General features: G+C 43.5%; 1 protein-coding gene across 3 annotated transcripts in view; it reads left to right on the top strand.

Annotated features, from left to right (window-relative positions):
- The first annotated feature begins 1,794 nt into the window (after positions 1–1,794).
- The window catches only part of FER1L5 (fer-1 like family member 5), an 88,099-nt gene continuing 73,559 nt past the window's right edge, over positions 1,795–16,334 (top strand). For 2 of the 3 annotated variants that reach the window (XM_081921246.1, XM_081921247.1), the window contains exons 1-5: positions 4,488–4,934; positions 7,237–7,285; positions 9,878–9,933; positions 12,984–13,075; positions 16,156–16,264. In XM_081921246.1, coding sequence (XP_081777372.1) covers positions 4,860–4,934; positions 7,237–7,285; positions 9,878–9,933; positions 12,984–13,075; positions 16,156–16,264 — 381 coding nt within the window. In that variant the 5' untranslated portion in view covers positions 4,488–4,859. Of the gene's footprint in view, positions 2,240–3,837; positions 4,005–4,487; positions 4,935–7,236; positions 7,286–9,877; positions 9,934–12,983; positions 13,076–16,155; positions 16,265–16,334 lie in introns of those variants that run through there. The other variant, XM_081921245.1, reaches the window with a different exon arrangement.

Here is a 16,334-nt window from a genome sequence, read left to right as displayed (position 1 = left end):
GGTCCTTCCATTCATGCAATTTCAAAGGAGGGAGAGGGTGGGGCTTTCATTTGCAATTGAAATAAAATAAACATCAACATAAAAGTCTTAGGTTTTGGGGAAGCAGGTTTGTTGCACAAGACATCCGAATCAACTATAATTTCACGTCATGAACTTGCAGGAATGTGATTGAATGTCACCTGCTGTCCAGCCTTGTTCTTGTGGTAATTGCCTTCTGATTGTGGAACATCAAGAATCTTCTGGAGCAGCAGAGAGAGAGGTCTGCTCCCTCAGGTGTCATCAGGGTAGAGCTGCCTTGAAGAAGGAAGAAGCAGCAGGTCTCCAAAAAGCTAAACAGTTTGGAAATCTGCAGAAGAGCAAACTTCCCCAGTTAGAGAAAAGAAGATCCCCTGATGTTCCATAATCAGAACAGAACATAATCAGAACATAATCAGAACCTTAAGAACAGGGCTGGACAGCAGGGGGCATTCAATCACAAAACAGCAAATTCATTTTATGAAATTATAGTTGATTAAGATGTCTATTTAAAAAATCTCAGATTTTTGTGCTGATGCTTTTTTCTTTTCTTTTCTATTTAATATTACTAATGAACAAAAACAATGAAAAACCTCAGAAGGATTTGAAATTACTTTAGGGGCAGCAGCGGCAGCAGCAGCAACAACAACAAAACAACCTAAAACTCCAAATAAATCTGTTACCTTCACTATATATTCCATCAATATGGGTAATGATAGATATTTGCAGATCCCTAATTTATGTGGTCTAGGGGATAAAGACAATGTTCCAAGAGAGAGCAGGTTCTGTCCGTAAGCCTGAGTAACTTAATGGGAAAAGTTAAGGTCAAAGAGGTTGCATCCATTTGAGATTCCCCTAATAACACAGAGAGGATTAGGTGAGGTGCACTAATATCTGAGGTGATACAATGGTCAAAACTTTCTGAACAAAAGGCTTCATTGAGTATCAAGCGTTAAAGGTAAAGGTACCCCTGCCCGTACGGGCCAGTCTTGACAGACTCTGGGGTTGTGCGCCCATCTCACTTAAGAGGCCAGGGGCCAGCGCTGTCCGAAGACACTTCCGGGTCACGTGGCCAGCGTGACATCGCTGCTCTGGCGAGCCAGAGCCGCACACGGAAACGCCGTTTACCTTCCAGCTGGTAAGCGGTCCCTATTTATCTACTTGCACCCGGAGGTGCTTTCGAACTGCTAGGTTGGCAGGCGCTGGGACCGAGCAGCGGGAGCGCACCCCGCTGCAGGGATTCGAACCGCCGACCTTTCAATCGGCAAGTCCTAGGCGCTGAGGCTTTAACCCACAGCGCCACCTGCGTCCCCCAAGGATGTGTCAGAAGTGGGATTTGAACCCACGCCTCCATTCGGAGACCAGACACATATAAAAGTACTTTTCCATTGCATATTAATGTGTGTAAAAAAAGAATATCATAAACCCTGTAAGGTTACTTCCCTAATGGCTTGGAGTCCCTCCCCCATTGTTTTAAGAATCATTAGTAGGGCTGTGTACACACCATGCATTTAAAACACCCTCTCTGAATACTTCCTCTAAAAACCGTAGTTACCCCTCATTTACAACTACAGTTCCCAGCACCCTTAAGAAATTACAGTTCCCAGGATTCTTGTAGGGTGTGAGCTTTAAATGGATGGTATATGTGCAGCCTAAATATATGTTCAGGGACTGTCTTGGAATTGATATTTGTAAGGTACTCTGAGAGCCTTTTCGGCTAAAAATACAATAAGTAAATCAAGCAAGCTACTTTGCTGTACAAGTTTAGGTTGCAGATGTGAAGTGACTTGGTCAAATGCTTCCTCTTAAAAAAACGATCCCTGCAGAGAGAAAACTGGCATGCCAGGAAGAAAGCTGTATTCCTACAGGCCTGATTTTCACCCACATTTCAAAGTGGTACAGCCCACCCATGACTGCACCACCTTCTTCTTCTGGATCTTTAAATCAGCCTCTAAAGCTGTCTCAAATGGCTCCTCAAGGTGTAAATCTCCTGCATAAAGATTGGACTGATCCAGCGGGATCTTTTTCGTTCTTTTGTGTATTCATGGTTATTTGTGCTTATTAGGGTTTAAGAGCAGTTCTGTGCTTTCAGTGTTGTTTGCACCAGCAGATGCTTCTAGATGGACATACTGCTTTGCAGTGCTTTTCTCTTTTTTTAGAACAAAATGGTGCCAGTACTCACCATGAAGTTGTAAGTTCCACACTTAGGGGAGGGGAGGTGCCGGTATGTATTTTCTTTTCTGCTTATTCAATTAGCCTCTCTCTATTCTGTCACAGTCACCCTCTTTACTTTATGCACCCCATTTCTGTCTCTCCCCCCCCCCCCATATCTGCAGCCACTCCTCTGTTACACCTTCTTATCAACTGCCCTGGGAACAACTGCCTTGAGTTCTAAAGTCTGACTAGCAACCACTTTACCAAGTGACTGAAATGCTGTTTTGGACTCGGCCTCAAGTTTATGTGCATAACAGCACAATCCTGTGCATGTCTGCTCTGAAGTAAAGCACATATGTCTCATTGGGTAGGGTTACCAGATGTTCCCAGGGACAGTCCTCAGATTTGGAAATCTGTCCCCGGGAAACGTGGCAGCAGCAGCCTCAGCAGCCCAGAGCCAGCCTGGTAGTGCAGTTGGCTCTGGCTGGCTTCAGGAGCTGCTCACTGTCGTGGTGCAGGAAAAATGGTGGGCGCCACGGCAGCAAGCAGTGAGCAGCTCCTGAAGCCAGCTAGAGCCAACTGCACTACCAGGCTGGCCTCTCCTGGGCAACGGTCGCCCACCCGCCCATGAACCTCCTCTGATCTGTCAAAACAAAGGGGGAAGGGGGAGCTCGGGAGTCACGGGTGGGTGATGATGAGCCGTTGCCCAGTTTTTTTTAAAAAAAACCCTGTGCATTTATGTTTCACGGAGTGGGAAAGAAGGGCTTTGCACCTTTATACGATATGCATGTGTGCTTGGGCCCAGGGTCTTTTGCCTCACCATCCCCACTATTGACTCCCTGTTGCTACTCAGCTTCAAAAAAAAAGTGTCCCCGGATTCATTGAAAAAAATCTGGTAACCATACCATTGGGACACAGGCCCAGATGGGCGGGTTCTCACACACTGGGCAGAGACCAGGTGGGGAGGGTGCTCTTCACCCTCCGTGCCCTGTCCCTGCCTGGCAGCGGCAGCAGCAAGGACTGGGTGAGCACGCTCCATCCCTGCTTGCGGTGTGTGTGCACACCTGCCTCTGGCGCCTGTGGACAGTGCTACACCCCTGCCAAGATTGCCTACACGGACTGGCAGCTAGCTTTTCTCCAGAGTCTTGGGCAGAGAGAGAGGTCTATCTGCTTCCTGAACCTTTCCTTTTAGCTAGGGAGGCCAGAGACTGGGAACTTCTGCAATCAAAGCAGATCCTCAATTCTCGGCACTGTGCTCCTTCTCCAGGAAGTTGTGCTGCACAGACCCTTCTGAAATGAATGGGAGCTGTAGGGGGGGATGGGCAGAGACAACCGCCCCCCCAGCCTAGTGAATCAAGCCCCCTGTCAACTAGTGGGAAGGGAGGGAGCCACCTGGATTTTCTTCCTTAGGCACTAAAGTAGTCCAGCTCCACATCTTTCCACAACTTTATGTCCTTGAGGGGGCACAACCAAGACTTTTCTCTTTTGCTGGGGAAACTGCAGTTCTCTACAGCACCTACCAAGGGATTATTATTCCCTTGATTTAATTGAATGCCTTGTTGACAGCATACAGAACCATCAGGAACAGGTCCAATTAGATTTGACACCCTCCATTAAACCTCACAGAGTCATAGAACCTGTCACTCCTTTCTGTTTCCATTTCAATAGATTCCCACCCACAGCATTGCAAATGCACTTGGGCGGCACTTTTGACTGATGTGCAACAGCTGTGGCAAAACGCTGCAACAAAAAACAGGCCAGCAGTTTGTTTCATTCCAGGCCGGGATGATCATTGCCTGCACTGCACTCCACCATAAGGCTCTATGTCAGCTGATGTAAGTATCGGCAGGGACCTGAGCTAAGAACCTCCTTGGCTAAATTCTGCTGAGGCCAAAATTCATTGAGGCTTCCTCTGCCTACCATTACCTCTGCCTTTTGTTATTCCTGGCTCTGTCTACTTTTTGCAGACCTGTTTTCCAGGAACAGCCCCAGATTTACAGAAGCCATCCCAGTTTCTGATTTGATCCCAGATTTTCCTTAGGTTGTCCCTATTTTCATTAGAGAAATGTTGGAGGGCATGGAGTTATGCGCCATCTGAAGGCAGCCCTGTATGGGGAATTTTTTGAATGTTTTAAATTTTACTATGCTTTTATATATGTTGGAAGCTGCTTAGATTGGCTAGGGCAACCCAGTCAGATGGGTGGGGCATAAATAATAATAATAATAATAATAATAATAATAATAATAATAATATAATAATAATAATAATCATTATTATCATTATTATCATTATTATCATTATTATCATTATTATCATTATTATCATTATTATCATTATTATCATTATTGAAAATGATCTCCCCATTTTCATTGGTGAAATGTTGGAGGGTATGCTTTCTGTTGCTCTGACCTCTGCCCCGAGAGCCCCCAATAGTGACCACCAGCAACCCATGCCTGATATCTAAAAGGATCAGGTGGGAAAGACCTGAAATTAGGGATGTCAGAGAAATCTGATGAAAACAGAAACCAGAGTGGAAAATGCTGGTGTTCCCATGGCTCTGTCTCCACAGGCAGAGGCAATGATGCTTCTGGATACCAGTTGCTGGAAACCACAGGAGAGGAGGGAGAGCTTGTGCCAACTGGTCCTGCTTGCCAGTTTTCTGGCCACTGGGAACAAGAAGCTAGGCTAGATGCAGCATTGGCCTGATCCAGGAGGTTCTTCTTATGTTCAGGTTCATCCTACATGCAGAACAGAAATCAGTCCAGTGAGTATTCACTGTTGCTGCTTTCAGTCCACAAATAATACACGACTGATTGAGTCATTTGCACCATGTTTCCTTTGCACTGAAATGAATGGAGCAGAATGATGTAATTACAATTGTGCTGCAGCAGCCAGCAAGTAGTTTTTTGGCAGAAGAGGAACTACAGTGGGATGCAACAAACACAGGGCAGAAAGGAAATGGTGCCTAAGATCCTACTTGAGATTCCTGATCAGCACTCTCCTCCCCAGGTTCCCATTTAAAGTTTAAGAAGGCCAAAGGGTACAGCCGACTTGATGCATAGTTCAGTCCTAAGTCCATTAATCACATGGCTTTTAGTCAACTGACTGATCACATTTGCATAAGATAAAAGCGATAATTATAAGGGGGGAAATGTCCACTTCATTTAAATGTCACAGCTGGTATAATCTTAAAAGGGTCACTTCCCTCTTCTGAGATTGGCTATGTAAATTCTACAAGTTTGTGTGTGTGTGTACACACACACACACACACAATGTGACCATTCAGGGGACCTTTTCAGCCAATCCAAATAGCTTAAAAGCTTTATTTAAAAATAATAATAATATTAAGTTTTCCATTTTAATAATCCAATAAAAACCACATTAAAACATTCCAAATTACAATACAATAAAAAAGCCAGATATAGGTGGCAAATTATATATCTTTGGGTGACCCATGCTCTGAATTTCGTGCTGATCATCTTAATTAGTCAATAAACCATTCCAATGTTAATCCTTCATTTTGTTTTCATTTATTTTTGCAACCAGTGGTCAGTTCAACTTTCGCCTTCGTAGTTCTGTGTGAAATATTTTTCCCTGTTGTAATCCACACTCCAGCAATTCCATTTTCAGTTTCTGCTCTCAGGAGCCGTAATATGCCACATCCCAAACAAAGAGACGCCATTAGCCCCGGGCAGACATCCAGAATTCCCCTCTGTAATCTTGCTCCATCTCCCAGGATGCTGGTACCTCTGCAAAAACACAATAACTCCAGTCCAGAATTCTTTCCACCCTTCCGCTGAGTGTAGCTGCCAAAATCTTCACCCAGTCAGTATTATATTTAAGCCATAATGGCAGCAGAATGCTCTTTGAAGCCCGCTTGCATATTTCAAACAGTTGTCCTTCGGGGGAGGTTTACCAGGTAAAACTGCAAGTACAAATATATCAAAAGAGAATAATAAAGGCTCACCTCCCCCTGGGGCTATACAATTAATCCCATCAGTTAATTTAGCAAGTGGGCCAGTCTTTTGTGCTGTCTTGCTTCTCAGCGAAGCTACTTTTGTTTTCTGCTCACAGAGATAATTTTAACTGCATCACAGTCCATCATTAGTCCCGGGCAGATATCCAGAATTCTCCTCTTTGGTCTCCTACCAACTTCTAATGAGATGGTACCTCTGCACTAACACATTAGCTCCAATCAGGAATTCCTTTCATCTTTTCGTTAATGGTCATTGCCAGAATCATTGTCAAAATTTCACACAGTCCATTTCATAATTAAGCTTAGCGTCTCCACTCATGTATTTCTAACAGTTGTTTTTTAGTTGCGACAAAAGTCTTTTCTCCAGATCGAATCCTTCTCAGTGGCTGGTTAAATTAGCAAGTTATTTTATCTCCACTAGTTCAGAGCATGCCTGTTAATTAAATCCGAATATTTATCTTAAAAAACAGATGTCCTCTGCTCATGGCGTCGGCTTTGGAGTGTTGCTGAGATGCTCGGTGCATTGCGCCCAGTGCCCCCTGCCCCCCACATTCCTTCAGAACAGGCAGCAGGTATCAGAGCCCCCAGGCCCTGAGGGGTTTGGGGAGGATAATTACTCCCATATTATCCTCATTGTTCGCACAAAAGGGCTCTGCTGTTATGGGCACAGCCATTCACCATGGCAGCCAAACAGGAAGTTACAAGCATAAAAGTTACATCCTTAGAGCAGTTCACATATGGAATATTTATTGCCTTCCTATTGTGACCTCACTTTTTATAAGTTTTCCTTCCATTTTTCTCCTTTATGATGTCGACCGTCCTTAGATCTGCATGCTAAAGAAGGCTCCATTCCCTTTGAAATGGGGAAATTGAGTGACAGGCTTTAAAGGGGGCTTTTGGAATCAACCATTGGATTGGTTTGGGGTCCTCATTAGCAGACTATTAACAGTGGAGAAAGAGAGGGAGACTTAAGGGGACATCTATAGCAAATAACCAAAAGGGATCATCATCAGCTTTTTTCAGAAATAGAGGGGGAAGCAGGAGGTTGCACAAGATGTTGCGTGTTTTTGTTATGTCTGCTCATTTACAGCTTGAACAGGAAGATCGCCCTGATACGTATGTGACTGGTTCCTTCAGAGGTAAAGCAATAATGCAGTTCCACTTGCCTTTGAACAATTGTATTCTTGTCAAGGTTATAAGTAAGTCATGTTACCATGGGACGTCTGAATATTGTCTTAGCTGCAGAATTCAGCTTGCTAAGAATCTCAGCTTGATTACTTGCAACAAAGATTCTAGACCTTAGGACTGCAAACACAGGGCCAACCCACCCACGAGGCAAGGTGAAGTGACTGCCTCTGGCAGCAAGATTCACCAGGGCAGGAGATCCTGATGTCAATCTTTCTTCGCTCTTTGTTCCCTTCCCTCCTGGCGAGGAGGGAGGTGCCATTTTGGGATCCAGCTCAGGTGTCAAAATGTATTGGGCTGGCCTTGTGAAACATGTACTGGAAAGTGTGGGAAAACAGCCAGATAGAATCCCAGCACCCAGAGGAACAGCTGGGTGACATCTGGGTGGTAAAAGGTTTGAGGAGAGATTGTTCAAATGTGCTGTTTGCATAATACAGGGTTTTTTTAAAAAAACAACAACAACAAACCAGCTTTTCTTGTCACACATCTGGAGTGTGGGAAGGGGCCACATCTCAGTGGCAGAGCCCATGCTTTGAAAGCAGTTTGTCTCAGACTCAGTCCCTGGCATCCCCCATTTTAAAAAGCTCCAGTATCGGGTGAAAGGAACAGCCACTGTCAATCCATGTGGACAACCCTGAACTAGATGAACTGATGGTCTGGCAGCTTTGTGTTTCATCAAACCTGGGCCCTCCAGATGTCCAAACTACAACTTGCTGACTGGGACTGATGGGAGTCGTAGTCCTAAACACCTGGAGGACAACAGGTTGATGAAGGCTGATGCAAAAGGTAAAAAGGTAAAGGACCCCAGACTGTTAAGTCCCGTCAAAGGCGACTATGAGGTTGTGGCGCTCATCTCGCTTTCAGGCCAAGTGTCCACAGACAGCTTTCCGGGTCATGTGGCCAGCAGAACTAAACTGCTTCTGGTGCAACAGAACACTGTGACGGAAACCAGAGCGCACGGAAACACCATTTACCTTCCTGCCACAGCAGTACCTATTTATCTACTTGCACTGGCGTGGCTTCAAACAGCTAGGTTGGGAGGAGCTGGGACAGAGCAATGGGAGCTCACTCCGTTACAGGGATTCAAACCGCCAACCTTCCAATTGGCCACAGCACCACCAGCATCCCTATGTGGAGGAACTTAGGAGCAAAAATGTCATTTTCATGTTTAAAACACAGATTACATTCATCTCTGATTATTGCTGATTTACATGCAAGTGAACCCCCTCTCCCTTGAGCTAGTCAGACTTCTAGATCTCATTTGCAATCCTGCTAATCCTTTAAAAGGAAGTTTAAAAAGCATAAGCAAAGCACTGCTTTAAAAATAAATTATGAACCAATGATGGCCGCAGCGACAGAAGATTTTAAACAATAGTCCCAGATCGATTTTTCATGGTTAGGTTAAGAAGTGGTATTAAAAATGACTATAATTTCTAGGATGCTTTTTCTACTTGTCATTATAAAGAATGACAAAGGGCTATTATTGAACTGGCAAGAACTACTTTCAAACTTTGTGTGGAATAATAAAAAAAAGCCAGCGTTCCCATGGCAACCTTTGAAAAAAGCTCTAATGACGGAGCTGAAGGAGGAGTGAAGTTTCCCAATATGGTAGATTATCGTCATATAAAACTATATATATAAAGGTAATAGCCCATGAACTGAAGGTCACAAAGGTAACACCATGGTACAAGTGTCTAAAGCAATGTCCAAATTCTGCTAGCAGTTATTCCGAGGTATAGGAAAAAAGAGAGAAGAGGCCAATAAATGTTTGATTATTGATTGATTCATTGCCATTCATATCCCACCTTTTCCCGTATCCCACACAAATTGCTGTATTGCCAAATTTGGCATGCGGGTTCCTGAGGTGGCAGAGGCTGCCTTTCTTGATGCTTGGACACAGGGCACTATTTTGAAACAAGGTGGTGGGCAAAATGTTACTTTGGCATTACTTTGCTAAATTTCTCACAAACTGCTTTTAAAGAAGGTTTTAGCTGATACTGGAAGCTGGAGAGCCAGAAGCAGCTCTTTCTCTGTGCTGGACCCAAAGCCGAACTTTGGGATTCTTGCTGCTCAGAGAGACTGGGGCGCGCACAACACTACATTTTTACAAAGTTCCGGGTCTTGTTTGCATTATTGTGAGTTGGAATCCTCATTGGGTATAACTTTGTTTCCATCCTGGGGTCTGCCAAACACTAGGACAGAACGGGCAGTCTCCAACCAACACAAGGACTTCCACTTTTGCAACAAGACTCATCTGCCCCAAATCTGCTCCTGCTCCCTAAAACAGGTTTAGGGGGGACCCAGAAGAGAAAACCAGGAGGAAATCCCACGGTGCTAGTGGAAATCCGTGTACTGAGTGGACTTGTTATTCAGAGCTACTCTGAATACAACCCAATGCGGCCAGAGGCCAGTCGGCTCCCTGGGAATGGATGTGGGTTCTCTCAAAAGAACACAGGGATGATCCATGGACGTGGCTGTTTGTCAGGTGTACTGAGCAAGGAAACCTATGCTAGTCAGATTCATTGACAGAGTGCCCCCCCCTTTAGATATTCACAGGGACACCAGAGTTGTGCAGAAGGAACAGAATCCCGTCTGGAATGAGGTAAACTCTTTAATCCTGTTGATGGCCTCAGTCACTTGTCTGTGGCCACACCCACACCATCCATTTAAAGTGCTTTAAACCGTCAGAGTTTTGCCAAAGAATTTTGGGAGCTGTAGTTTGTTAAGGGTGCTGAGAGTTCTGAGGGCATCCCTGTTTCCCCTCACAGAACTGCCGTTCTCTGTGTGGTTTACCACTCAATCTTTCTTCAAAAAGAACTCCTGGAATTGTAGCTCTATGAGAGGCATAGGAGTCTCCTAACAGCTACTTTCCATGATGCTTCTGAGGAAGCCAGAACTGCACATCCCTCAACTCCTTGAAGGTAAAACCAGGATGCCATCTTCCCAGACACCATCTGCTTGTTCCTTCTCACAAGAGAACAGCGGCCATTAGGGGCATTGTGCCAAAAAACACGTGTTTTGGGATGCTGCGCAAGATCGCAGCCCTGAAAAAAGTGCTTTTTCGGATGGAATCACGGCACAAAATCACACAAGATCACAGCACCCAAAATGGCTGCCATTCTCTTGCAAGACAAAAGGGGATATCCCAGTTTTTCTAGGAGACTTGCAGGGGATGGGCAATTTATTTTTTTATATTTTTTTTGCAAATTAAATTTTTATTGATTTTCAGTAAACATACATACATTCATAAATTACACAAATATAAGTTGCATATTTATCATGCCTCTGAGTTCCCTCCATTTCTTTGGTAAGTATCAAATAAAATTCTAATGTGGCGTACTTTATATATCATATTATCAACTGTATAATGTAAGAGTTATTCCAACCCTACCAGTGTCTTCAAAGATTTACAATTGTTTCTTATATACATCAAATATTTACTCCCATTTTCTTGAAACTTCTGCTCGTCCTGATCTCTTAGTTTTCCTGATAGTCTGGCCAGTTCTGCGTAGTCCATCATTTTAACCTGCCAGTCCATTATATTCAGTATTCTGTCTGTTTTCCAATTCTGAGCTAACATATTTCTGGCTGCTGTCGTGGCATATAGAAAGAGGTTTTTATCTTTTTTTTAATTTCCTTTCCAATCAATCCCAGTAGAAAAGCTTCAGGTCTTTTTGGGAAAGTATTTTTAAAGATTTTTTAAAGTTTGTTATAGATTAATTCCCAAAAGCCCTTCACTTTACTACAGGTCCACCACATATGGTAGAGGTCACCCTCCACCTCTCCACACTTCCAACATTTCTTATTTTTTGTTCTATACATCCTTGCTAGCCTTACTGGCGTTAGATGCCATCTGTAGATCATTTTCCACAAATTCTCCTTTAAGGCAGTGCAAGCCGTAAATTTCATGTTTACATTCCATAGTTCTTGCCACGCATCAAAATTGATATTATGGCCAAAATCAATAGCCCATTTAACCATGGCTCCCTTTATCTCTTCGTCTTTCGTATACCAATCCAGTAATAAATCGTATGTTTTTGATAGTACTTTATTTTTACCTTCTAGAATATCAATATTGAATTTAGATTTCATAGCACTTTAAATGTATGGTGTGAACACGAGCAGACTGGCAGGAAGACTGCCTGGGAGGCCATGTGCCCTACCCTGCAAAAGGACACATTTGAAGGACTGCTGGCTGCCCTGTTTAAAGCTAAAGAACCTTTAATGGCTGCCTTAAAAATGGTAGCACTTCCTGAAACTTAATTCCTATTTTTGATAACACCAAGGATAGAGTGTCACCAAAGATATTAAAAGATTGGCAGTACAGATTTATAAAATGTGTTTGGAATGGGGGGTGGGGACCAAGAGTTGCTTAAAAAATGAAGCATAGTTAAAAACAATGTGGTCTGTTTTTCCCATCCATAAAACTACATTATGAAGCAGCGATGCAGATCTGCGTCCCTCTTCTTTTGTGCAGCGTGCAAGTGGGCATCCCAAAGACTGCTAGTCCGACCAGCATGGTGGTCTCCCTCACTCATAAGGGAAAGCAGTTGAACCTTTGGGTGAGCTCTCTCCCATCACCCAGGAGCAAGTGATGATCCCTCCAAGACCGCCTGATTCCCTAGGCCAGAGGGATGTGGTTTGTTGTTCAAGCCTCCTAGCAGTAAGCACAGAACCTAGATTCAGGGAGTTTTTGATCCAGGCCCCCTGGCACCTGACCATAGACAAGCAGACCTTCTAGAAAAGGGGTTTTTATTTATTCATTCATTTATATTTAACAAAATAGATACTGCAAGCTGCTTGATTGTAGTAAAACTCTTAACTGATTTACTCAGAATATTAAAAGGAACAATAAAAACAGTTGAAAATGCTTAAAGCTATTAAAACCTAATAAACAATAAAAGAAAATGTTTGGATAGACTTGCCTAAACAAAGATGTTTGAAGCAGCCACAAAGAGGAGGCAAGAAATTCCGAAGTGTGAGTGGTGCCACACTAAAAGATCATAAAATTAAGGAATGAATATTTTGTGGCACATGTGACATGGACAGTTCCACAGATCGCAACTGTTGGGTGGTTGTTCCTGTTTACATGCTTCAGAGATCAGATGCATCTACCCAGCACTTTGGGATTAAACTTCTAGAGACCCCAAGGAGTAAGAATGACTAATCTAGGAACTCGTATATATAAAAAAAAAATTAACAAGACAACTCCCGAGGGAAAAACAGAAATAAAATATGTTTTTGCTCAGGCCCAGTATCAGCAACCAAAATAATCAAGCATCTGCTAAGGACCCAGTATTATCATGATTATGATTATGATTATAATTCAGAAGGATTCATCACCAGCCAGTTCCAACCCAACCAACCTGTCAGTTTACGCAACATAGCACTTTTCCGGCTCACCTCATTCTACCCCACCCCCTTAAACAAAGAGGTTCTTTAGAGGATAGCCACAGTAGCAGCAACACCAAGTTGGGCACTACATTTTGCAGACACCACATTTCCAATACAAACTGAGCAATGACTCAGCTCCCGTTCCAAACTGGCACATTGTGCAGGAGCCAGGGCCACCCACCCAGGACCATCTTGTCCAGGGCAAGGTGAGTGACTAGCACCATCAGCCGCTGACTGCTTTTCTTGCTTTCCCTACAGACCCTGGTGTGGTATTTGGATGGAGAGTTGTTGGACAGCGACCCTTTTGTGACTGTCCACCTCCGAGAGTGGAGCACTAAAGCTGTTGACAGGTGAGCCACCAGAAGAAAGCCAAAATGGAGCATCTGGGGGTCAGGGACCATTCTTGCTTTGCATACACCGTTGAAGGACCCATTTGCAATGCTATTCTGCGTACAGAAATGCATGTTCTTGGGTAAAGTATGCATAGTAATGTATATATTAGGGATATAACCAAAAAAATGCATTATACCACGAGAAATTGTTTTGCAAAATTGGGCATATGAGGCAGAATTGCATACAAGCCCGGCCTTGGCTGGGGAGGGCGGGGTATAAATAAAAAAATATTATTATTATTATTATTATTATTATTATTATTAGGAAAACGCTGCACTAAAATTCTGATGGAACTTTCACAAGGAAAACAAAGCCAAACCACGAATAGATGTGGAAATGTGCAAAGCTGAACTTAAGAGTGGGAAAAGGAGAAACTGAGAGAACCTGAAATTGGTACTAATTCATCCATCCCTAGTGGAGGCTTCCCAGGTGATTTAGAACCCTGGAAGATCAGAGTCCTAAACTGTGCAGAGAGGTTCCACAGTGTATGGAGGGGGTGATGAGAAAGGATGGACCTTTGAACATTTGCGCACACACACCCCAATGTTAGTTTTACACATCAATAGACTTCCTGATCACTGTAATCCATGCACTGGTAACTCTGAGGCTAGATTACTGTAAAGCGTTGTATGTGGGGCTGCCCTTGGGCCTCATTCAGAAGCTCCAGGTAGTGCAGAATACTGGGCTATTAAGAGCACTGGGGGGAGCTTTTTGTTGAAAACATGTGGCACCACTGTTAAAACAGCTGCATGAGCTGCCCGTCTAATACTGAGCCACATTCAGTCTTCTTGTATTAATTTACAAAGCCCTGAACATCTTAGGTTCAGGATACCAGAGGGATTGCCTGAACCCTTGTATCCCACCACAATCATCTGCAGGAACATCTCTGACCATTCCCAGAGTTGGTGAGGCTCAACAACAGGAAACAGGTCCTTTAGTGTCATCAGTCCACCACTGCCAATAGAGATTCAGCAGGTGCCTTTTGTACTTTCAAATGCCTGCTAAGAGCTTTTCTATTCCATCAGGCCTATACAGGCAATTCAGAGCACCTCATCTTCCACACCAGTCTACAGATGTTTGTTTTAATTTGTTTGCTTTTAACTTACTTTTAATTTATTATTTTACTGGATGTTTTTTAATATGGTTCTATTGCTGTAAACTGCTGTGGTATATTTCTATGCTACAGTGGTATATAAATAAGAAAGAAAGAAAGAAAGAAAGAAAGAAAGAAAGAAAGAAAGAAAGAAAGAAAGAAAGAAAGAAAGAAAGAAAGCGAGCTAAGAACCCATTCCTGAGTTCTAGTGTGTTCTCAACAGTCATCCAGCCCCGGTTTCTGTTTTGTTTCTTAACCTTGAGCTCTTGTTCCGTCTCGTCTACAGGCATCAGACTGAAGCTTTATTCACGATGTGCTGGTTTTCTATGTGTCTTTTGAGGGGGTGGGGTATTCAAATATGGTATATTCTTCTGCACATGCAAAGGTCTAGGGAGCAGTAGGGGGATTATCTCTCTTTTTTTGCTAATTGTGTAAACTGGAATGAAGATCCATCTACCTTCAGGGCAAAACTGCAGGTCACATGAAGTGTGCCATCTAATGGAACTGTAGTATTTAGAGACTGCTGTGTTTTTGTTTCTTTGTTTTTGTTTCCTTTTCTTTCCTTTCCTTCTTTGGATGTTGCCATGGCCTTTAGCTAGCACAATAAAATCCCCCAAAAATTTAAAATACGCAACTTCTATGATGGAGAGAAGAATTGGGAATGGTGCATGGGTTGGTGTATTAACCCCTCCCTCCCCTGCCAAAGTTTTTACAAATCTTGCCATCCCCCTGCAGCTACACAGCCACTTCCTTCCTGGTGCAAGTAAGTCATGGGCTTTTGTCAGGCATGTGGCAGAGTTCAAGCCCCTCCATGCCCACCATGGCCCCAATTCTCATCTGGACAACTAACGAGTTGTATAGGGAAGCTTTTTAAGGTTTAATATTTTACTATGTTTTTATATATGCTGGAAGCCACCCAGAGTGGCTGGGGCAACCCAGTCAGATGGGCAGGGTACAAATAACAAATTATAGTTATTACAATACTAAGAAAGATGTACAAAAGGGTAAACTCCATCTTTAATGTCTCAGGCACACACTGCCATCAAATTCCAGGGGATAGTGGGTGGACCTAGCCAGATGGGTGGGGTATAAATAAATTGTTGTTGTTGTTGTTTAGTCATTTAGTCGTGTCCCATGCTTCGTGACCCCCTGGACCAGAGCACGCCAGGCCCTCCTGTCTTCCACTGCCTCTCGCAGTTTGGTCAAACTCATGCTGGTAGCTTCAAGAACACTGTCCCACCATCTCATCCTCCATCGTCCCCTTCTCCTTGTGCCCTCCATCTTTCCCAACATCAGGGTCTTTTCCAGGGAGTCTTCTCTTCTCATGAGGTGGCCAAAGTATTGGAGCCTCAGCTTCAGGATCTGTCCTTCCAGTGAGCACTCAGGGCTGATTTCCTTAAGAATGTATATGTTTGATCTTCTTGCAGTCCATGGGACTCTCCAGAGTCTCCTCCAGCACCATAATTCAAATAAATAAATAAATAAATAAATTATTTATTTATAAATAATTAAATTATTTATAATTTAATTATAAATAAATAATTTAAATAATTTAAATAAGTTGTTGTTGTTGTTGTTGTTGTTGTTGTTTAACTAACAGCTGGCTCTAGCATCTTCTTGACATTGCCAGGGGAACCTGGCATGTCACAGCCATTTACGTGTTACAAAATATTTGCATCTTTGTGGAAGGATGTGGAGCTGGGAGGTCTGACTCCTGTCTGCTTCCTCCTGACCCAACTTTGCCCAATGTAGAACCTTCCAGATGATTTGGACTACCACTCACATCAGCCGCAGGCAGCATAGGCAGCATAGATGCTGTGGGGTTGTAGTCCAAAACATCTGGGGGGCACCATGTTGGGAAGGGGGTCTCCTTCTAACACACTGCTAACTTTTGCACTGGCTTTGAAGCTCTTTGACGACTTCCCCTTATATCTCCTACTCTAGGAATTTTGGCTTTGCTAGCATAGCCCTAGGAGCTGCTTCTGAAAGACCCAGAACTTTGATCAACATCAAGAACCTGGCACTGAGGGATGACAACCTGAAACCAACTGGGGTATGCCAGGAAAGGGGGGTCTGTGTGTGAATGATGGAGGGATCTGGGTGTCCATCTGAGCGGTAGTGAG

Source organism: Podarcis melisellensis (assembly GCF_964234715.1).
Source record: "Podarcis melisellensis genome assembly, chromosome: 8".
Lineage (NCBI taxonomy): Eukaryota > Metazoa > Chordata > Lepidosauria > Squamata > Lacertidae > Podarcis > Podarcis melisellensis.
This window is presented reverse-complemented; position numbering and strand designations above follow the sequence as displayed.